The sequence below is a fragment of the Orbicella franksi genome, chromosome 10 (genome assembly GCF_964199315.1).
Source record: "Orbicella franksi chromosome 10, jaOrbFran1.1, whole genome shotgun sequence".
NCBI lineage: Eukaryota > Metazoa > Cnidaria > Anthozoa > Scleractinia > Merulinidae > Orbicella > Orbicella franksi.
The window spans coordinates 29,750,786-29,774,342 of NC_138154.1; the positions used below are offsets into that span (position 1 = coordinate 29,750,786).

Here is a 23,557-nt window from a genome sequence, read left to right on the forward strand (position 1 = left end):
CTTATACAAAATAAACAAGTATCTTATCGGATGCCTGGATCCCTTTTATTCCTCTCGTGGGTGGTAGTAGTGGCATCGGAGTTATGGTATACATATTGAGATACTGCCGAAAACTTGCCACCTTCATTCTACACTCGGCGGAAACAAGATTCTATAACAAAAGGAATTTCAGTCCCTACCGCTAAAATGATAAAAGGGCAGATCTAAAACATTAAAGCACGCATTCCCTTTACACCCGTATTCAGCGCTACGTGCATAGCAGAGAATACCGGCCATCTTTCGACATGTCATGTAAGACCGCTTTACTCGCAACTTAGAAACATTTAAAAAAGTCGACTTGATTTATCGCTCACTGATCGGATGGACTTCTTGACACCCTCAACCGAAGTTTTAAGTAAAATAAGTCCATCTTTCATCACTAACATTTGAATTCGGCCGTAGAGAACTCTGTTAAGCTTACATTTTCGACGTAGGCCAGATTGCATGGCACGTCGAGAAGATGACTTGTCGAAAGATGGTCGCTATGCACGTAACACTGAAAACGATTGTAAGGCTATTAATCACTCGGAAATGTAAGGTTCGCTGTAAAACTGCAAAGTGAACTCCTGAATCCCCAATTTCAAATCCTCCAGCTCAATAGGGACCGAACGTTGGCGCAACAAGTCAGAGTTAGTACGATTTCCGACATCACCAGAAATAAACACTCCTTGATTAATTGAAAAGACGAGTATCATTTTGAAGCACACGTTTAACTACACCGCGTTACGTATTTTCGTTGAAAAAGTGTCTCCCACTTCACTGTACAGTTATTTTGGTAGTGCTCATGTGTGCATTAAACCACAGTTACTCTGGCAATACTCATGGGTGCTTTAAACCAAAGATGTGGCTCCCTGCAGCTTCTGCGTTGAGTGGTTTCACCTCTTAAAATATTATTGCTTTACTTTAATTACCCAACATACATATAGACATGGGACCGTCTTTGCGCATCCACAAGCTTCGAGGCCACACGCACCAAACAGGTACTCATGTAAAGCTCGGGAGTGCGGCCATGGAGACAATTTGTATGTGTCACTGGTGTAATTAACTTGAAGTATTTCCATCGACCTAATCACGGAAAATAAAACGGTTTCCAAATCTAAGAATACGATATAACGAAATGAAGTGTAATTGTGCGTTTATGCTATACTTATTGTTTAGGTTTTTCGTTATCTTCCATCGAAAAACCTTGCAACCTGCGATTCGTTATTTAGATCTTCGATTTTACAAGCATGCAAATGAAAACACCTCAGTTATTCTCTGAGAATCTAACGTCTGGGTCTAAGGTATGCTAAGGTTGATTCGCTAAGCAACTTTACATCAACAAATATTCTTTATTTGTTACTTACTAAAAAAAAATCAAACATCTTGTTACAAGTGACAATCACCCCATTGCAAACTTTATTTACATTTCAATTGACTCTAAAATTTCAGTAAGAATATACTTACAACCTTTTCTTTCCCTTTCCCTGGGCGTCTTTTAGCAATGTAATAAATATGAACGGCGTGGATTTGAGTAAGGAATGTACGTATGTATTAAGAAAAAAAAACTATCTATAATTATTGTTAGTATAAGTGTACTAGCGTTCTATCACGAATGGCGTTCTCTGATTGGCTACGCTACTCACTATCTATTTAAACAATAGAGTGTTTCTGTCGAGGATCTATCGGCTGACGATAAGATTATTTTAGTATGCCGGTTTCATGTATCTTCATGACTCATAGGGAAGGGAAAAAATTCAAGTGTTAAAAATGCGGAAAAATAAAAGTACAGTGAAAGCGATCTTCGTCGTGGTGAAAGGCAGTTTGCTAACACAAGTTTGAAATGAATATTGAATTAAATCGCAACCCATCAGAGTCAACAACTTTAACCCAAATGCTAAGCTAGCTGGCATTATTGTGATAGGGATCACATTTGCAGAGATAATTAAAGACAAGAGGAAATCTATGATCCTCAATTACATAAGATAAAGACATTACTACTTAATCCCGTAACTAAAGTTCAATTCTTCCAGATGTCAGCTGGAGGTAATTTCCTTGAAGTCTAATGATTGGCTTTGAGATTTTTGTTTCTTTCCCACCAGCCAGTAGGTCCTTGTGCTCCCCTTGCCCTAAAGATGCAAATCACTTTGTAAATTAAGAAACAACCAGCCATAGTTCTTGTAAATCAATTATGATTACATATTTATTAAAAATTTATCATTATACCACATACTACGTAACCCAGTTAAGAATTTCTGCGATGGTTTCCTACTGAGAAAGATTTATATTTGTGGTGGATCTCTTGGCTATTTCTATTAGTTTTTGGAAATAGCTCTCCTTTTCTGCAATACATATTGCAGAAAGGTATATTTTATTCATTTATGAAGGGTTTTTGTTTCGAATTAAATTGTAAATAGTTTTAATTTTATGTAGCTAAGGTATATTTTAATATTTAAATAGTGTCCCCAATTAGTTTTTTTCAAGGTTAATACCATCGACACTTAAATAGTCTTTCATTTCACAACTTATCAGCAAGTTCATCTCCGTCGAACGTTATTCCCACTTTACCAGACTGCGAAGTCAGTTAATTTTTGTAAAAAAAAAAAAAAAAAAAAAAACAGCAACAATAATTATAATAAAGATACCTTAGATTGGAGCGAGTTAGACAGACCTTGTAGATAGTAACATAGATTTATTTGGCGCAATGTGCAAAAGAAAACACGTTTTATAGAAAACTGTCCAGGAGCCTTTCTAAAAACTGTTTCTGTAGATAACTATTATTCAACAACATCTTCTATTAAGTTCCTATATTATATAGCTCTTCTGTAGTGTTTCTTTTCAAAATAAGGTACTATCAATTCATTCTATAATACCTTGAGTTCTATTAATCCACGAAATTCTGTCTCGAAATCTGTCCCTCTCAAACATTCGTTACAGCTTTCGCTTATATGAATCCTCATGGGCTGTTGAAAAATCAAACTTCAGAGCTTTATAAACTAAATTAAATTAATCCAAACTGACTCCTCCTGGGTACAGGGTTAATCCAAAAATTGTAAAAACTAATACTCCTACTAGATGTAGGTAAAGGCGTCAAGTTGGCATCATTACAATTTTGATAACACGAGTGTTTCCGTCGTATTGTTTCCTAGTTGAAAGACCACCAAGTGTGTTGGCTGGCTTCTAAGTGTATATGAAAAAATGCTGGTTTATCTAATGGCCCCACAGGTGTTGATGAATGCTTGCTGCGCTACTCTCAAGTATGGTGATCAATAAGTTCTTTTTTAGCTAACTGATAACGGTCGAGTAACGGACGTGGTAAATGTAAAACACTTAGGTTTTTAATGAAGTAGTCTTCAGTGCTTAAAAAAAATTCACATGTAATTGAATAGCTAATGAGCTAATGGCACCTACCAAAGAGGTAGTTCTGAGTCTCGCCGCAATGTTTACACTATCACCAAACAAGCAATATTGTGGCATTTTCTCTCCCACAAGACCCGCCGCTACTGGACCCAAGTGCATTCCTACCACAAAAAAAAAATCCAGTTAAGGATCAGACTTTTACTCAGAGAAACTGACAGACACTTTGATTGACATTGGGCAAATTACTTTGATCAAAAGTGGCACATACAACAGTAAAACTAAGATGTAAAGTTACTCGCAGCCCCAGGGACACAGACTCTTGGTGTCTCAACAAACTTTAACCCATATTGTTAGAAATGACAAAAACGAATGTTCGTTGTTAGTATCTGACTTAGGCAAACTGGTAGCATGTGTTTTTGACTGAATTTTGAATTACGGAAGAACCTCGTCATTACAGCCTTTATTTTGCCCAACGCCGGGGACAAGTCATTTTCTGCATTTAAAGATTCCTCTTCAACAGGGCCACACCGTTAAACAAGTATGTTGAACCTTTTTTAAGGTGATCTCTAAGTCAACGTTCCTTCTATTTCTTCACAAGATCCTTCAAGAAATCACACCCAAGGGGCCAACCCTTTTCAAATTCGTTGATTCCCTCAATCAAGTCCCTGCGTATGGTAAACTTGAATAAATACTCGCGTACCTATTGTAACAGTTAGTGGTGTCTCGGAAGTGGGATCTTTGAGTTCCTTTACAGATTCTAGAATATCTAGAGCCATTGCAGCTACGGGCTCCACGTGTCGGTCCTTCCTGACCGGAACACCATTGACCACCATATATTGAGCATCGCCAAGGGTCTCAAACTAAGCACAATATAATGTCATCAATATTTGTTAGTGATTGTGAAAATTTGGTTATAAAAATTTTCCTTTAAAAAGAAAAAAAAACAACAACAATTTAGCTGTACAGCTGTCTGATTTTTAACTATTCAAAGAGAAATGTCTAAGTGCATTTCTGTGAGTGTTTTATTCTTTAGCAGCGCAATACCAGTTCACGTCTTGAAACGTAATGCATACGTCCAGCATTTCCTTCAGTTTAAATGTAACTGAAGCACGGTATCGTTACATACATGGAAGATGGCTGTCTTTACCAAGCATTCACGTGGATGATTTGTTAAGCTGTGTGGTCCTTTTCCGAAAAGTGTCCTGCTAGTTACACGATGTTGTGTTGAAGATGTTTTTTACGTATACAGATCCACTCAGAAAAAAAGTGAAAACTGTAGCCATCGTAATGTTGTAACTTTGATTTCCAATGCCCTATATTTATACTTTGAAGGAGACTGCAGTCAGTGTAAGTAGTATAAAAGGGTCTGCTGTTGATGGATGTTTCAAGAGCAAAGTCAAGAATACAGCTTAATGCTGTCTCTAAACACTGACTCAAAGCTCATATAATTATCGTAACGTAGCGGTTTATTTTTTCTGTTAAACTGCTTACCTTGTAAACATCGTGCTTCTCACTCAGTTTGTCAAAAGTTAAAAACATCTTGTTGACCAGGTTAACGACTTCCATCGGGGTTACGTTGGCGCAGATATGATCAAAACCATCCAAGTAGCTAAACATAATGGTTACACTCTCAAAATGCTGAAATCAAAGCAAAAATGAATGAAAGCTGAAAATGGCACACTTCGTATTAGATGATGACCTGCAATAATTCAGACCTTCCAGGCTTTGGTACATCACGGCATGATACATGGGACGTCGCAAATGGTTGCCATGGTAGAGTATCCCCGCTATCATTCAACCTTTACAACAAGTAACTTTGATGCTAGGGGAAAGTTGTTTATTTATTTATTTACTTATTCATTTATTTATTCATTTATATTCATTTATTTTTATTATGTAGGCTTGTCGTAAACTATAATCATACAGCGGGTATCTTTTCTGTTTTTTTCTTTTCTCCTTTTTAACGAGTGGTAGCATGGCTAGAGAGAGTTACAGCAGTTATTGTTGGAAAGAAATAATTCACTGGCTCGGTCAGCGGTCAATAGATTTTTTGGTGGTAATTCCGCTGACCAGGACATTTCGTCAGCGGGGCAAAATTTTCCTGACCATTGTAAACAAAATGGTCGGCCAAAGCGATGAACTGACCTGTCGTGTTTGGAGTAGAACAAGCGTTCCCAAATTAAAGACTATTTGGTGTACAACAAAGGTGTGTTTCGATCCGTCGACCGCTTTAACGGCGGGTTTAAACCAAACTTTATCAAAAATCATGTGCGACAATTTTTCGCTCGAGAAGTGTTTCACTTTCACACCGTCTTATTTTCTTTTATTATTACATCACTTCACTCTTATGGTTTGAACATTTCTATTTTCCAATACCCACATAAACGCAAACCATCAGTTAGTAGCTCGGGGGAAAAGGAACAAACAAAAGTCCCACACCAAGATACAAACGGCCGACCTCAATCCGCCAACTTCAGATTACCCGCCTGAAACCTTTCCACTTTGCCAACGTGCAGGTGATTAATTATTCGTGATAAAAAGTTCATTACAGCTACCAATAAACCGCTGAATGATTGATGATCACTACGGGGTAAAATGATTCTCACAGCGAGCTTACAGCGAACGACTACAGATTCAAATGGTATTTGTTTTTTTTGTTGGAAATCACTAAATTTGCTCAGCAAATGACTTGTTTTACTAGCCATGTTATTTACGCATGGATATTTTTTTCGATGCTGGACGGGTTTTTCTTTCTCATTCTCCACTGAAGACAGAAGATCGCTCAATCGTGCGTACCCGTAAAAAGCATCTCACAAAGCGCACGGTTTGCATTTCTAAAACCTTAGTGATTCACCATTTTGTCAGTTTGAGGCCTGCTCTTGTGTGAGTAAACATAAGCATAAGCACAAACATCGTCCGACATCTTGCTTTAATGTTTCGCGGAGGTATGGAACCGAAAATAAGGTATTTATCTATTCTGCGCTTTCCAACGTGCTTACGCTCGTGTTGTGGGCGTCCTCACAACCGGTATGCATCATGCTTGTGCTTGTGGTTAGGTCGTAGTAAAACCCACGCTTAAACAGTAGTTTTGACGGCATACGTAGAGGTGTCTTCTTACATATATGTTTTTGCTTAAGGTCATCGCCAGCACTAAAGCCCTGGCCAAACGGACTCCGAAGTAGTCGTAAGTAGCCGCAAGTTGACCTTGCCTAGAAACTTGTGTAGGGTGGCCAAACGGACTCGCAAGTTTTCTTGCAAGTACATTCAAGTCGCAAAAAATACCATTTGGAGGCACACGTATCCTGTATTTCATTGGCTAATAATAGGTTAATGGACGTCACTCAACTTGCGTTGATTTGGGTTGGGTGGCCAAATGATGAAAAACTTGCGTTGACTTGCGTACAAATTTGATCTCGACCAAAGTGAGCGCAAGTTATCGAAAGTCAACGCAAGTGCCCGTAGGGCCTTCAACTTGGATCTACTTGTGAGTCCACTTGGCCAGGGCTTAAAAGGGCAGCACTTTAGAGTGTAACTGTCCGCTAATCGTTAAGTCACACGAAAGCTAACTGAAAGTAGACAGCAACAACTAATGCCGACGTTAATCATTGACGAAGCAAACAAAAGTACAGAAAGTAAATAAGTTAAACCTCCTTCACAGTACCTCGCATGTTTCAACAGCTTTCCTTCCATCTCTTAGTTCATCAGCTACAGCTTTGGGCATCATACGATATAACAGCTCCTCACTCCTCCGCCTCTCTTGGTCAAGTTTTTCTAAATTTTCCTCCAGAGTTTTTCCTCGATCTAAAAGCTGTGAGATTAAAAAAAAAAAAAAAAAAAAAAAAAATAGGTTCATACCTCATAAATGTGTAGTTCTGTCGATTATTCTGCATTACCTTAATCAGGCTTAAACAGCCCGGCCCAGGAGCTCTGCTTTTAGGCTTAACTAAATCTAAATATTTTTGCTTTGAATCTATACCTGATCACGAGCATACTCAAGTTCCGGGAGAGGTTGGATTCCAGAAAGAACCATCTCTTGTGAAGAGTCATACATTCCAAGGTCGCTCATGTACATTCCAGTGCGAGCCATTTCCTCTACACTGCTTATCCTGAAAACATGAATTAATGAATAAATAGTCAAGGCTGAAAACAAGCACAAAATCAGAAATAAAGAAATGGCACCACCATAGTTAATAGAGGGGAATGGTTTGAAACCTGACAAATTTCTTTGTTGTAAGTTTTTGTTCGCTTTTTTGGCCTTGACCGCGTACAAAACACAATAGTGGTTTACTCCGCACTGAGGAACTAACCAATAGAAACGTTTTGGCCACGTAATTCATGCATAGTGTATGAGCGCAATCCAGCATAAATCTTGGCATCTTTGTCTGCTTCTTTGATGTTTACCGGGCTTCATAACTATTTCTCTCGAAAAACTATGATGCCACAGAAAGGCATTTGATTATGGTCAATAATTATGAAGAGCTTATTGAGGCTCCATTGTGTAAAACAATTTTTCAAAATTACAATTAATATTTTAAAGTAATTTTGGCAGTAAATATTTTAGTTTTTAACACATTATGGAAATTTGTAATTCGAAATAATAATTAGTAATTATTATTGTTATTATTATTGAACGCTCCTCACTATTTACCTTTTTTAACCTTTAGTTACACAAAATCTCCCCGAGCTATTACAGCTTTAAATTTTACCGCGTATAAATAAAGTCGATTGATTGTTTGAGTTTTCTTTCCGACCAACCGATTAATCGAATAATCAATCAATAATCAATCAAATCGATTGATTGGTTGATTGTGTTGCATGAAGATTTAGTGAGAAATTTAGCCCATAGAATACATGCCTCTCAAAGATTCATTCGTTGTAGACTGTTTGTTGAGCAACGTTAACAACGGACTGGCAGGTAACTTAAAACACTTGACTTTGAAGCACGAGTTTCTTTCAGGTTGTAGAAATATCAGGCACCATTAAAAAATCACAACAGACCCAATATTACGTCATTTGCACGGAATACGACGATCAATAAAATCTCTCTCTCACTGAAGTATGTAAAGAACTAAACCGCGTGAAAAGGAATCATAAGTGCCAAGGATATTATATTTTCCCCTGTAAATGCCAGAAGCACACAGTAAATCATATGTCTGTATACCTTTTCAATTCCTCTTATCAATGTCCCGTTAATTCAGTTGTAAGACACCCGACCCGGCCCTACAGGGGAGAGCGAGCGGCAATTTAATTAATTACACTACTTACATGGGTGAGCAGACGAACAACACCATGTCGTATCTCTTCAGGTACTTCATCTGGCCTTTCAGATGAAGAGGTTTCATGACTTTTGCTGAGTAATCATAACCACTCAATCTAGTCACCAAAGCACCATTTCTTTCAACAATGTCGCTGTGTCGTCTCGACTTCCGGTGGCCCGTAAGGCTTATTTGCCGCCCATTTTCCTCTAGAATTGTTCGCAGCTCCATTTTATGATTAGCTTCGTTTGGCTTAATAAGATCTAATTTACCAACTGATTTCACAGACCTTAGGAGCGGCTTTTTAAGACAGTGGTTCTTCACACAGGGTAGCTTAGCAACCAGCTCGCAGATTACATTCCATGATTTAATCTAAATGGGAAAATAGAAATATACTCAGACCTAGATTAATAAGAAAGTGTACGTAGTTTTCTTCCACCAAATTCGAGCAAAAAATGGTGCCTAAAGCATTAAGTCAGAGGCTATTTCCTAAACCATGCTGACACCAAAAACAGGAATACATATAATAAAGAAAATAGAGAAAAAGAAAAGGTAAATAGATTGGATATTTAAAAGGTGAAGAGAAGGAATTCAGGAAAGAAAAAAAAAACAAAAAAAGGGGGAAAAAAATAAAGAATAGGAACTTCTGCACATTTTGAACATTAAACTGAGAAATGTAAACAACAAATTAAATAGGTTTTCAGCTTTACCATTCAAAATAAAAAAAAAAAGAAATGTGATGACGGAAAGTGCTAGGGATTTATTTATCCATTCATTTTTTTCATCGGCATAGCGATTCTTACTGAGCTAATATTAAATTTCATCAGTAGAAGAGCTATATCTTTTACCTGATCGATATCTTAAGTTCTCGGTATCAAAATTTTACGGAAAATTATATTTCCCTTCATGAAAACTTATTTCGCGTCTACACTGTAGTTTCCATCCCCATAATGCTGCTTTCATTCTGAATGATTCAGTCGGTGACTGAAGAACGCTGACTACGGACCGGGGGTAAAATGAAGACCGAGACCAGGGTAAAATGCAGACTGCAGACCAGGGGTAAAATGCAGACTACAAACTTTTAACTGAATCATGTTACCATTTTCATCATTGAGAGCTAACCGCGTAAACAGTCTAACCGGAGGGTTATTCAGGTTAACCTGAGTGATATTCAGGTTAACCTGAGTGACATTCAGGCTAACCGGAGGGTTATTCAGGCTAACCTGAGTGATATTCAGGCTAACCGGTGGGTAGATTTTCACCACGGTTAGCCTGAATAACCCTGTTTACGGTTAGCACTCGATAATGGAAATAACACCATATTTACTTAAAAAATCTGTAGTCTGCATTTTGCATTTTACCCTCAGTCTGCATTTTACCCCGATTTGCAGTCAGTGCAGTCTGCAGTCCGCAGTGTGCGTTTCACACTGACCATTTTCATTATTTGTTTTCCAGAAGACAAAAACCAAAATACACAATAAAAACAAAACAAAATTGACAAAACAACAGCTTAAGTGAGATTAGAAAGAAAACCAAATAATCCTTTAAAATTGAAGAAGACAAATTTCACGGTAGTAAAAGGTGTAATGAAGATTTCACCTGCGATGCTTTTCATGTTTGCTTTGATCACCTTCAATAAAGTGCATGCAGTATATACCTACAGAATAGTTCATGTTTATTGTAAATCGGATAAGCCTCAGCCTGGTGCAAAATTAGATTCCATAATTCCAATCAGGTAAAATTTCCATTTAAATTAAAATGACACCTTTTTTTGAGTACCAATATATAACTCTGTTGGCTAGTGTTTTAACATGAAATGTCAGCACAAAAAATATATTTCGATGCAAAATGAAACAAAAAAAGTTTGACTGAATGTTGGAAATTGACGAGTTGATGGGTTGATGATGAGTTGATGATGAGTTGATCAAACAGATAAGTGGGTCGTTCATGTTTGCGGGAGCAAAATATAGCCCTTGGCAACGTTTGCTGTCATGCAAACTGGTCGATGCCGAAAACAATTCAATTATAGCTAGGATTATGCGAGCTAGTATTGCGTTTACAAATTTATCCACTCACGTTTTCCCACGAAAATTCGCGCCGTGGTCGCCTCAGCGTAAACACTGAATCCACGCGGTTCCCGATTAAAACGTTGCCCAGCGTTGACGATAAAGCCTCCCCGGTCATGAGAATTTTCATGTTTGGTGTCACGACGAAGCTGAAAGGCATGATACGGAAGAAAGCTTCACAAGTTAAATCGCGATTTTGATGAACAGACATGGCATCCGGAGAAGGTGGTTTAAATGCAGAGTTGTTGAAACTGAGTTGGTAAACAACATGACAACCGGTTTCAGTTGAATTATTTCTAAGAACCTTCATTTCCACTGTGATGCCGTAAAACGTTCTCGCAACTTCCAGGATTTGCCCCATAACGTAGCGCAGAAATCCCCGTCGTTTGGATTTGTACTGTAATAACAATCCTGTGCTTGTTTCTTCCGAACAAAAAAATGTCGGTGACATAAGCTTTGGATAAGCGAATCGCATGTGTTCGTGTAAGTTATCGATTCCATCCAGAAAATCTCTGAAGTATCTTCCACTCACTTTTATGATCCTATCGTAGCCGTAGTTGCTGAAAAATTTCACGAAGCAAGCACCAAAGAATTCAATGAAATCATCTGGGGTCATTTTAGTTTGTTTCCCAATTACCTCCGCAGCAGCAGAAGCGATATCTAGAATGAGATGGTCAGGATATCGTTCGTGTGTGACAAATACGTGGTTTTTAACTCCCGCGCGAGAGCGAATCAAATTCCAGGTTTTTTCGCCGTATTTCTCTTTGAGGAAATGTTCGACGCTCTCCAGAAGCATGCCATACATAATGTCCTATGTGCGCCTCATCTCGCTGCAAACAAAAACAATAACAACGATCAGCCAACGCCGCCTTGAATTAGAAAATGGATTTGTTTTTAATCAATTTAAAACAAACCGTTTTCACGATGGTCCTTGTCAGTTAGGCAAATGGATTCGTTTTGTTATCAGTTCCGGCGTTTACGCCAAAGCTGAAACGGATCGGTTTAGCCGAGCCGTTTAACAGTCGTGCACATTAGTGATCGCAGCGAACAAAAAGTGTTGTTCAATTTAAACGAAGCGATAAAAGACATGGTATTTATGGTTTGCTTATTGTATTCTCGCTTGAGAGGTTACGTAAATTTTTGTCGTTAACATGTGACGTCAGAACTGATAAACTTTGCAAGTTAGCTCAAGTAGATACATTTTCCATTTTTTGCATAAATAATACATACTAGTTGACTATACAGGACAACTAGTGAAATATTACACTCAGGCATGAACAATTTCGACAGGTTAAATTAGAACATCAGTTACGCTTAGGCCACTTCAGAGCTTTCGTGGTTGTCTTGACCGGCCTTTAGCGCCCGATGCATTAGAAGTCTCGAGTATACCGTAATTAGCATGTCATTCAACATTATTTCAACTAAATTTGCTAATTTAAATTAGCAGCTGCCGTTTAATGATGGCCATTTATGCACGGGAATCGAATTTTCGATCAAAGAAAACCGCTTTTACTAGTTCTTCATAAAAACTCCGACGCTATTTCAACTCTTTTGCACGCGAGTGCTTTTTTTTTTTTTTAATGCACTTTTGAGATCGAACGGAAAATTTGGCACCTTTCAATAACCTTCACCTTCGCCCAATCTCCATTTTTTCCATCGTCCGGTCTATGTCATTTATATTAATAATTTGTTTGTCATGAACACTGACAAACGAGACCAAGCTAAAGCCAACATTGTCTGAGCCATTTTTTTGTTTACATTCTTTAATCTTGAGCCACTTGTGCTTTGTGCATTAGCTTGTAATGAAAATATTTAACTTTTTATTCCTTACTACTAGCGTACTCATATATCCGGCGATCACTTGTCCAAGGTGGGATTCTGGAAAATTAGAGTGGAACGGACAGCGGACGGCGGATCGAGGAGTGAAAGTGCGTTTGAGCCTATTGCCACTCCTGTATCATTTGAAACTGACGTGCGCAAGTAAAGCAATCAATCATTTTCTTTGCTTTTAACTGAGATTGATTAGAGCACGATTAGCACTAGTGCGTCCGGAGGTCAAAAGTTCAAGTTCCAGTTTTAATTACTCGGCCCCTAAAAACGTTTTAAGGACAAGAAAAAGACCGTGGATGTAACACGAATTTGATCATTAAATGCGATTTGGGCTATAGAAGTTTCAAATATTATTAACAGACAAAATCTTCTATGGCAAAAACGATTGCCCAATAGCAGCTTCGTCCAAGATGAAGAGAGTAAATCCCCATGCAATCCCTCTCAAGTTATTTCCAAGTCATTCCAGGCTCTGGTAATCTCAGGAGGGTCTAGAGAGATCGGCCAATCCTGTGACGAGAATTGCAGTCAAGTCTATATCCCAAGCGACATTACAATTTCATCCTTCAAAAAACATCCCCCGCGCATAATGGTACACCGCTAGTTACGAAGAACTGTATGTTTTATCTGAATATAAGAGGGATTTCCTTGAGAATGAGACCTACATGGGAGTTTAAGTCTCTTACCCTTAATCGGATCTATTGCAAAGCTGTAATATTTCGGCTGGAGTTCAACAAGTCTTCTACCGTGACAAATCAAAATTAATTCCAGTAAACCTGAAGAGGACTGGTAGCCAGCTGAAATAGCTATTGACGTCTATACCCGTTTTTTTGATCAATCCATGAACTTGTCTCGGGACAACTGCTGCTATTTTTACGGAGGGAAACGATATAATCTATAAGTAATTCTTAAAGTAGAGAGAGGACTCTAAATTCCCAGGCGGGATGAGGCGGGTGATGATTTTCTGCTTTGAAGAGATAATGCTGCTGATGATAATGCTGTAAAATAAATGCCTGATGTTTACTCTTAGAGAGCATTATTCTAGAAAAAATAGACTGTGCGCTGGTGTATAAAATTCTATCGAGAAGTTTCCTGCTTTAGGCTGACCCTTTAGATCACCTTTTAACGATTGTGGACCGGTCAAGGGAGATCAAGGAACAATTTAAATTAAAGAAGGAAGGTAGATGAGCATATAGATCGGTATGTTTACAACAGCTAATGTAGTTGAAAAGTGAACTTTGATTGCGTGCTTTAGCTGAGCCAGGAAGTTGTGACGTAAACTCAGTCCATTGCGCTTGGATAACCATTTTCACATCGCCTTGACGGCATCATTTTGCGGTCGGTTTTAAAAAGTTGTGTCGCTGAATTTCAATATTTGACTTAAGGGTGACGCGTAAGCTCTCTTAGAATGTCTCGTGTTCAACAGCGTCGATCGAAAACTGCGCACTTTGTCGTTCCCGCTGACAGAAATCTTTGCAGAATTCTGACTAACGCACATGGTATGACATTGAACAAGTATGTGCATTTTATGTCAAAAGAAATAGTGTCACTTTGTCATTTCCATACCCTTTAAGTCACATCATTTGCTTTAGACGAGTTCTTGCTTTCCCAATTAAAGGTAAGATATTGAAAAATGCAAAGGACTTACCGTAAATCCGTGTAGCAGTTAATTAGAGTCCAGTAGTCTATTGTACTGAGCTAAATACAGTTTAATTGTTCTAGGCAGATAGACTTGAAATCTGATAGGTTTTGCACGAGTGTCTTGTCAAGGCTGTGAAACATTTTACTGATTATGTTTCTTTTATGTCTTTAATTAAACAAACTATTGAAATTGCTCTTTCAATTCAAGCTAAACTTTCGTGGCCAAGGTCGAAGTGTTGCTAAAACACATTGAAGAAATGTTCACTCCTCAAGAAAACATAGCATAAACAATGTTCAGGTATTTAGTAAAGATAAACCGTTCATAAAATTTATAATAAGGTACATGCGTTCGTAGCCTTTGTGAATGGCATTCTCGACTTACGCCACGAAATCATGCCTTAATTCACAACCCTCGCGTCTAAATATAACTTCCTACCGTACCGGTTCTTCAGCTTTTTATCAACAGTGAATGCAGATAAAAGAATTAAGATATCAGCTGCGTGACCTGTATCTCTACCTTAACTTGGAGCTTAATATACTGACTAGCAGGGCAATAAACAGACTGTACAGTACGATATACGACTGCATGTCTAAAGACGCCGTTGAATTGAACACTTTTTGTAATTTAATTAATTATAACACTGCTTTCCGTGATCTTGCTTGCAAACCTCGTTGTTTTCAGGCAAAACGTTTTTCTTTCTTTTCTTTTTTTTTTTTTTGTTATTATTATTATAATGGCAAGACTTAATCCCTTAATCTACTCCTTGCGAGGTCCAGATAAACTGACGGTTACGCAATCCATTAGTTCAACGAATGGTCCAGAAGAATAAAACAAACAGTAAAAATATTACTGATTAACCTTGTTCCTTCCTAATTACGAAATAATAACATCGTCTATTTTTTTTCCCAATTCATTAGTGGGCCACAAACGAACAAGGGCAAGAAGTCAGTGAATATCTCTATTGTATCTGGACTACACGATTGGTCAATAAACAGCTGCTCACGCGAGTGTACTAAATTAGGAGATAAATACCCTTGAAATAGCAGTCATAAAACCGGTTAGAATACCGGCTGCTAAATCCAGTTTACTGCTTGTTCAATGACAGAAAAAGGCTAGTGTAACGGGGTTCTGTACTTGTAGCCTCGATTTTAATCTAACTTAACACACGAAACATAGTGATCTCATAACAGCTAACGAAATGTTTTGTAACTGCCCTTGCGTAACCGAAAAATTAATTAGCTTGGCATGCCTTGTTTGTTTTTGTAATCAAATTTCGATCACCACATTCCTTTCTGATGTTCCTTCAGATAACCATGGAAATAGCGAACAGGAGATTAGAATCTGCAGTTACGAAACTTGCTTAAAATGATCATCTTTCATGTAAAAGTAAATGGAATTAAATGTTACCAATTTCGTTCTGCACATTGATTCGATTAATTTTAGCAATTAAAAAGGATTTTTCTCTTTCAACAGTTTTTTTTTTGGACACTAAGAACCATCCATATGAGACAAATTGACAAGTAATTTGCCCGTGTATACAACTCAACAATGCTGTTGTTGTTGTTGTTGTTGTTGTTGTTGTTTTTTGACACGTTTTTTAGAACACCTCCAACGCAATGAGGCCAGGACGCCGGGGCCTCCCTGGAAAAATCATAAGAACGGCAGTGAAATGGCTTCATTTTCATTAAAGAGAATTTCCATGTTTGCATGTGGCGCGGTAGCTGTCGTTGTGACGTCGCATATGAAACGGTGGAGAAAACGTATATATATATGATTGTGACTTCTTAAAAAGTAAACACAGAATAATCGATTAAAACAAAGCGCAGCGTCTGGAAACTAACTGTTGCTTTCTGCAAATTGTTGCCGGGCAAGTTTGGTTTTATTCATTTTACAGAAATCGGCGAGACGTGTTCTGTGTTTCCTGGTCATAAAGCTTAAGACTTCACTTTTATACTACGACGTTGTGATGTAATCAAACCATTGAACAATTAAGAATCGACAGCAAGTAGATGTTGTTAGGAAAACCTGACGCGAGAGCAGACGTAATTAAAACTACGCAATACATGCAAATCTGCACAATTGATAAATGTCGACTTCTGCAAGCCTGTAAAAAGAAGAGAAGACTGCCGTTCTTCTGCTATCGTGTTTGCTTGCTTGCAAAGACGAAATTCTCTTTTCTGACAAAAAAGAAAAGTTTTCAGTTTCAGCATTCGATTTTGAAGATTTCCTCACCATCCTTGACCTAACTAAAAAATCCGCAGATGTTGAAACAGAGAGTTTGCAAGCGAAATTTAGCTAAACAAGTTTGTTGCGATGACTTACGAAGTTTTGCCGCGAGCACTTAAAGTAAACTGCCGCCTAAAACTTAATTCACGGGTAGTTGATTATGTACCTTACCTTAAATTAAATTTAAAATTGACGAGACGTAACGCGCGAGTACACCAATCCAAACAGCAAGAAAAAGTGATTTCTGACGTCTTTGAAACGAATCGTAATTTGAAATGAAATTGCTACCCTGGCGGCAAAACAGCGAAGGTTTAATCTTACTCTTTAGGTCTTAGTCTTTAGCCTCACTCCTACGGAGACAAACTTTTTCCTCGTCACGTACTCCGTTTCACCCTGCATACACTGTACGGTAATAAAATTCACAGGAACTCTAATTTACAGTGTTTCTTTGGGAATCCGATGACAAAGAATTTCCTTAACAATTGAATTCTGAACACTTTTTATGAATGGGAAAATTGGGATAGTAGACTAGTGTAGTTCAACGGTTGAAATTGCTGTGGTTAATTTGGTCTATTTTGCATTTTGCATGAACTTTAGAATTTTAGTTGTATACTTGAAAGCTCGTACGATTTAAGTTCTCAAAATTGTTGTAACATTTCAGCGCGAATACATGGAACCTTGCAAAGCCGCACGGCCGCCGAAGTTAGAGAGTACGTATTATGCAGCAAGAAGCACATGGCAGCCTGCTGCACAAGTAGGAAACAACAAAAGCATATCATAAGACGCACTTTTAGACCAATAGCGTAACTTGTTAACCGTTAATTTGAGTTTATCAATTATTTCCTATCGTGACTCACAAAAACATTTACGATGTAAGTTGTTTGAGCGGCTGCTACACAAGCATCTGTAAAAGTACAAAACTATCGGAAAACGCACTTTCAAGTTTACAGTGTAACTTGTCTACGGTCGAACCGTAGTTGATCAATCTATTTTTTCCCCACCGTTCAAGCTGTCATCAGGCCCAATGGTCCAAAATTTCCTGAATTTCGAAGATCGCAGAAAAGAAGGCTGATGACAGTTTGCCCTTCGTGGCTTGTCTATTTGTCTCAAAGCGAAGAGCCACCAGAGCACAATGTGTATTCTGGTTGCCACGCAATGCATTGTGGACGCCGTGCAGTGTATTCCGGTTGCCGTGCAGTGCATCCCGACAAAAGCTCGATTTTGCATAGTTTTATCATCCTAACTGTAAAAAATTGTAATTTTTATGCTTATGGATTGCAATAACCAAATGTAGCTGTGTTAGATAGAGCCCGGTCGCGGTTTTAATTTCCAAAGCCTTTGTCTGTAAGTTCCGCGAACTTGTACGCGGCCAAGAAGTTCGCTTACTTGTTCGTTTTCCAAGGAAAAATAAAACATGGTTATAAACAAGAAATGCGAGCAGAGCGCATAAACCAAACGAAAGCTTGAGCAGTATGCTCGCCACCAGCCATCATCTCATTTACAGTGCGCTCAAAGTTATTTCTCGCGCTACGTTCACCAAAAAGGATATATGTACAAAATTAAACTTTGACCAGATTAAGAAGTAACATTACTTGCAAAAAATTTCGGACAAAAAAGGTTTTCCGAAATTAAACTCGTCCGAATTTTTTTAGCGTCCGAGATATTGACAGTACAGTATAAAACTTTAAAAGTATGTCATTAAATACGTGTACATTATTCATCGTGGTGTAAGATAGCATATTAAGGCTGATACAACTCTTAGGTCCTACTTAGTGCGACCTAAAGACACGCTTGAACCAACAAAACAAGACGGTGTTGCTTATAAGATTCCTTGCGAATGCTGCAAAGTGTATATCGGAGAAACAGGGAGAACTATGCTAGAGAGGATAAAAGAACATGACAGAGACATACGGCTTGCTCGTAAACAAACCTCCGCACTTTCAGAACACGCCAACGAGGTGGGTCATGTTCCCATTTGGGACAAAGTCAAGTTTATTTATCGTGACCCTCACTGGTACACACGAAGGGTCAAAGAAGCTATCCATACAAGACTTCATCCAAATAACATCGACAGAGATAGTGGAATCGAAATTCCTGAAGCATGGATACCTACAATCAGGAAAACACAACAGCCGTTCAGTTAGAATGCGGACTTATGAGGGAACAGCGTCACAAAGTCGGAATAATAATGAGGATCGAAATGCACCAATAGCAGCGAGCCAAGGTGCTACAAATAGCAACACGCAGCAATTGACCTCACTGCCTGATGAATACTAGCAGTATAGCAGTCGGAACGTCGCGATCTACTTCTTAAAGTGACTCCACGGTGAGACAAAAGAGTGAAAATTCAGCTATCCTACTTTAAAAGTAGCTCTAAAGCTGCTTTATGAGGCGAACTCTAGTTGAAACATTGCTTGAGATACGTAACGGCTTGATAGAATTTGTGTCATTTTCTCCTCGGTATATCTCTAAAACCTTGCTGCTTCAGTCTAGTTCGTGTTTTGTAGGCGTAAACTTGTCTGAAATGAGATAAAAAGTGTCCGAAAATTAAACGTCGGAATTAAGACGTCCGAACATTTTTGTAAGTAATGTACTACATATATCAGTATGAAACACAAATTTGATGGCTTCCAATATTAATTCATGTGGGGTAATTTGATATGAAAAGTCGTTATTTTAGAGGAGTGAACCGTGGTGGGTCTGCAGTATTTCTGTGAAAAGGGAAATCAAATTGGTCAGACTATAATAATTTTTAACCAAACGTAACTATTTTGCATTCAGGGTGCAATTTACTTGTGTTTACCGTTTCGTTTCCGGTTTGAGTGACGTCACGTCACGTGTCATTCTCCCGAGGGAATCTCACGTGTTTTTATATTTTTTCGTTTTGTGAGTTTGTAGTTTAGTAGGTTTTTGCCAAAACAGTTCTTTCACGTGCACCTTGCAGGTTAGTAAGATTTTTTCCTGTGATATCTAATCAGTTGACGGCAGTTATATTACTGGTGCATGTAAACAAAGAAGTACAACGATAACCAAGCTAGTCAATCGGTTACTCTCGTTATGGACAATAGTCAAAGAAGAATTGTACAGCCTGGCCAGAAAAGCAAAGAAATAAAAATAAAGACTTCTATGGCTCCATCTTCCCTCTCTACATACATGGGATTATTTGTGAGTGTCGAGGATACTGTTGCAATTGATACAGTTTCACGCATGCGAACGAAATATCTCATTATCGCCGGTATAGACGGCAGGTTATGCATTGTCAGAGGCACAGCAAAACAAAAAAAAAAAGAGAAAAAACGAACAATTATTCTTGTCACAAGGTCTGAAAAATCGTAAACGAAGCTTTCGACTGTATCGCACAGTCTTCATCAGCGATTAAAGTGAGCTCACGTTGTCACGTGATTAAACAATTTGCACTTGGTCAATTCACATGAGTGGCTCTTCCAAGTAACTTTTTCGGTTGTTCATTCATTCATTCATTCAGTTCGTCCTTAGCTCTTATTAACCGAGCAGGAGGTCTATATGGGAGAATCCTGACTGAGGTCGTGAGTACAGACCGAACGCAGTGAGGTCTGTGCACACGACCCAGGTCAAGATTCTCTCATACTGACCGACTAAGCTCGGTCAATAAGATGTTCATTATATGGCAAACAACAACTGACAATTTAATTCGCTTAATGTAACTGGTTTATACTAACTGACATTTTGCTCACGAACAGCTATGAGGCGAACTTAATTCTGCCAAAGTTTGCTCTTTACTTTTTTCTAATCAGGCTTTTTGGCACTTCCACAAATAAACATTGTTAGGAGAAAATAGTCAATATTTTTGCATTTTATTTTGCAACTTTTTCACCGCAAAATGTAACTGGTCTAGACGCCGTTCTATATGGGAAAATCTAGACCGCTTTCAATACCGATTTCAGCCAATCAAATTCGTGAATTCGCTAGTCCTTGTGAGACAAAGCCATATAATAATGCCTAATAATACACGACTTCATGCAAAATACCTCCATGTGTTGAAGGATTGCCTACAGCAATTCAATTAAATTGGACGAGGTTGCGAAAAATATTGTGATCTGTCAGTGGCGAGCAGATCAATCAGTTGCCGAAGCCAAAGACTGAAACAAATAATTTATCTGCAAGACACTTACAAATCACGATTTCTCTTGCGATAACCGAGTTTAATAATTGTTTTATCATTCAATCAATTGTTTTATCATTTTCATCCCTCTGCTATTCTCCGACACTCTCTGACAGCTCAGAGGAAGCTATCTGTCATTTTCACACAGGAACGTGGTTACAAAAACGCGCGAGCCCAACAATATTTGCAGCAAAACACATTTAGACGTTTTTATGCTTGAGCAGAGCATTATTTGCAGGCAGTTACTTACTGGTCACGTGGTGGTCTCTTGGCAAATGAATGAGAAGAAAAAAATGGGTCGAATGAATGATGATATCACTTATTTGCATTACATATTGCATAATACGCATACATATATCTCTCACTGTACATCAATAAAACAATTCAGAATTAAACCATAGTATAATTCTAAATTGATAAATACGCAATTTAAACAAACTCACGTTTTCACGGCAAGCGACTGCATTTTTTCCCGTGATTGCGTCACATTGCCTAGAAGACATTGCATGAGCACTGAAAGGAATAACTTTCGGTCGGCAGCAACTCAATCTCTTCCAACATGTTTGCCATCGATCCACTTGTCTTATTCAAGTTTAATACAAAAGCACCCACTTAAGTTTTTTTCTTATTTCCCGTTAATGTTATACGTTTCTGCCAAGCGACGATCGAGATCTTACTTAGATCTTATCTTTGTTTCCGTGCTGATTATTATTCAAGATCTGATTTTTTATTTTCCGATAACATGTACACGAACATGAAAACCTGTTCATTTAAGCTTATATATTCACAGCAAAGATAGTAAAGGCATAATTGGACGCGTACGTAAAAAGTGGGAAATAGATTCCGAACTCTCAAGGAAGAAAAATATTTTATAAAAAACAGCAACTTAAATTGCAGATATTAAACGAAAACGGTTTCATCCATAATCTTAAGTGTGATTTACATAAGAACCTACCTAACAACAACTAATACGAGTCTTCGGATAAACTTTCAAAGTTCTAATAGAAAATTTCAAATAGAATTACTGTCAGTCTTAATATATTAACAATTAAAATTCTCTTACCTTGATATGATTATAATTTTTTTCACAGAAGCGCTTGCGTATGGGAAGGACTGCGAATAAAAAATATCATATTTAAGTCATACATGATGCGGTCCGTTTGTTAGCTTGCGCACGTGACAATCATTCGACAATCATCAGTCACTTTATACATATTATGTCTTTTCAGAATATATGGTCCGCGTTGCCCTAGAGAGTGCTCGACAGGTATGGAGCTTCGTCTAAAGAAAGTGGACTGGAATAGTTCTCGTTGTCACCTAGATCCAGACCAGAGGGAAACACTCTCACGAAACAGTTCTGTCGATCAAACAAAATGAACGAGAGCTGGTCCAGTCCAGTCATTATGTATTTACATTATATATTGGCTTAATAAACCATGCAGCGGAAATGATAATCTTTTTACCACTGGACCAATTTGGCAGTAAAGAAAGAATGGCGTCGACTTTTTCTTTTGAGGTTATTCTTGAAACAGAACACGATTACTTACCGTTTTGATGTGGCATCAAATGAAAGTAGTTATGTGAATTTAAAAGCTAGCCTTTGTATTTTATACAGAAACACGAGACTATTATTGTCTCTTGACAGAAACTAAGAAAACATTGTCTGAATACAAAATGTATTGCGACAAACTTTAACAGTTCGCAATTTCTACTAAAAAGTTGATAACGTGGAGTAACAGAAAAGCAGGGTCTTATTAAGTACATATGGTTCCAAAATTAACACTCACGTTCAAGTCTACGAGCGTCTCTCTGTGGCTTCTTAAGATGAATTTATTCATGTGTAATCTTTTTGCGACGTTTACTACTGATAAAAAGTCCAGCATCTGTTTCGTACTGAATTATTATTCATCTGATGCTGAGCTTCTCTTTTAGAGATAAACAACGTTTCTAAAAACGTCTTAAAAGGCGCTGTCTTTGCCAAGGTTCAGGCTGCGTGAGTCCCCGTCAAAACGTAAAATTCGCCAGATAAATGGCAGAGGGAGCAATTGTTTTAATTGGGTTTTTCTATTAAGGCTGCATCCTTTTTCAGAACTGAGTTAAAAATAATATATGTCTATTGTTATCTCGGCAGGTGATACCTACCGTAGAAGTCCGTTCAAGCAAACTAGAAATTCACATATCACAGTGCCACTTACCATTATACATGTACAAATCAATCTCGAATCAAATTACCAGGCATTCTTCAGACCACTCTATACAACTGGTGGATGAATTTGGTTTACATATGTTAATACCACTTTACGCAATGAGTGATTGTAAACTTGATTGAATTAAATTTTATTATTCGATCTGAGTAACCCATGCGGACAAAATCAAAACAAAATGTATGTCCTTTCAATTTTGATCGCATTTGTTCAGTTGTCGTTGTCCTTTTTTTGAGAATGACATTCCAAAACAAATACGGCAATACAATTACTATTCCTGTATGAAGATAAATGATTGTTATTAATACAAGTTGCACAAGCACCACTTACGGAAAATAACACAATAAAGACAAATTACAATTATATTTTGCTGGGGGTGTTTCTGTCTTTGAAAGTCAGGGGTGGACATTAGATTGATGATAGGGGAAAAGAGCCGTGGCTGGACAAACGCTCCACAATATCGAGCAGGCGCAATAGATTATAAGAAAATATCTAGAAAAAACAGTTTCGGGGAGAGGTAAATAGAACGCTCTCTGTCGTGGCATGTTTATTATTATTATTATTATTTGGCCGTCAAATTGTCGAGCAATGCCTCCACAACGCTTAAATTAGTACAATTATATCGTTGTAAATTCTCTCTTGTTTTTGGTTAACATTTAAGTTCAAAGCAAGAAATTGTAAATAATTACTGTTGGTCAAAATCATCCCTCATTTGAACGTACGAAAACTGTTTAAAATACAAGCCAAACGATTGTGTGTCTTTTTTTCTTATTGCACATAAATACTTCCTAAAATATTTTTTCCGGCGATGTTGGATG

The 23,557-nt window shown here is 37.9% G+C and overlaps 1 protein-coding gene across 3 annotated transcripts; it reads right to left on the reverse strand.

The window, feature by feature from the left end:
• Window positions 1–1,416: 1,416 nt before the first annotated feature.
• On the reverse strand, window positions 1,417–22,193 carry LOC145499500 (soluble guanylate cyclase 88E-like). 3 transcript variants are annotated; one of them, XM_081479018.1, is made up of 10 exons: window positions 21,599–22,193; window positions 10,710–11,529; window positions 8,644–9,005; window positions 7,355–7,484; window positions 7,040–7,186; window positions 4,870–5,016; window positions 4,079–4,238; window positions 3,430–3,539; window positions 2,892–2,981; window positions 1,417–2,147 (listed from the first exon to the last, which is right to left on the reverse strand). In XM_081479018.1, the coding sequence occupies exons 2-10, from the start codon at window positions 11,502–11,504 to the stop codon at window positions 2,055–2,057; spliced, it is 2,034 nt and encodes a 677-aa protein (XP_081335144.1). In that variant the 5' UTR covers window positions 11,505–11,529; window positions 21,599–22,193; the 3' UTR covers window positions 1,417–2,054. The 3 variants fall into 3 exon arrangements, with proteins under 3 accessions (XP_081335144.1, XP_081335143.1, XP_081335142.1); XM_081479017.1 differs by lacking the exon at window positions 21,599–22,193 and adding an exon at window positions 14,093–15,633; XM_081479016.1 differs by lacking the exon at window positions 21,599–22,193 and adding an exon at window positions 11,614–14,062.
• Between the last annotated feature and the right edge of the window lie 1,364 nt (window positions 22,194–23,557).

Bases quoted from the DNA above. Each gene is read 5' to 3' on its own strand.
- LOC145499500 (XM_081479018.1), bottom strand. From the start codon at position 11,504: ATGTATGGCATGCTTCTGGAGAGCGTCGAACATTTCCTCAAAGAGAAA. The intron at 4,239-4,869 runs GTAAGCAGTTTA...TATTGTGCTTAG, and splicing joins AGAAGCACGATGTTTACAAG to TTTGAGACCCTTGGCGATGC. The intron at 2,148-2,891 runs GTATTATAGAAT...TTGCATCTTTAG, and splicing joins GTGGATTAATAGAACTCAAG to GGCAAGGGGAGCACAAGGAC.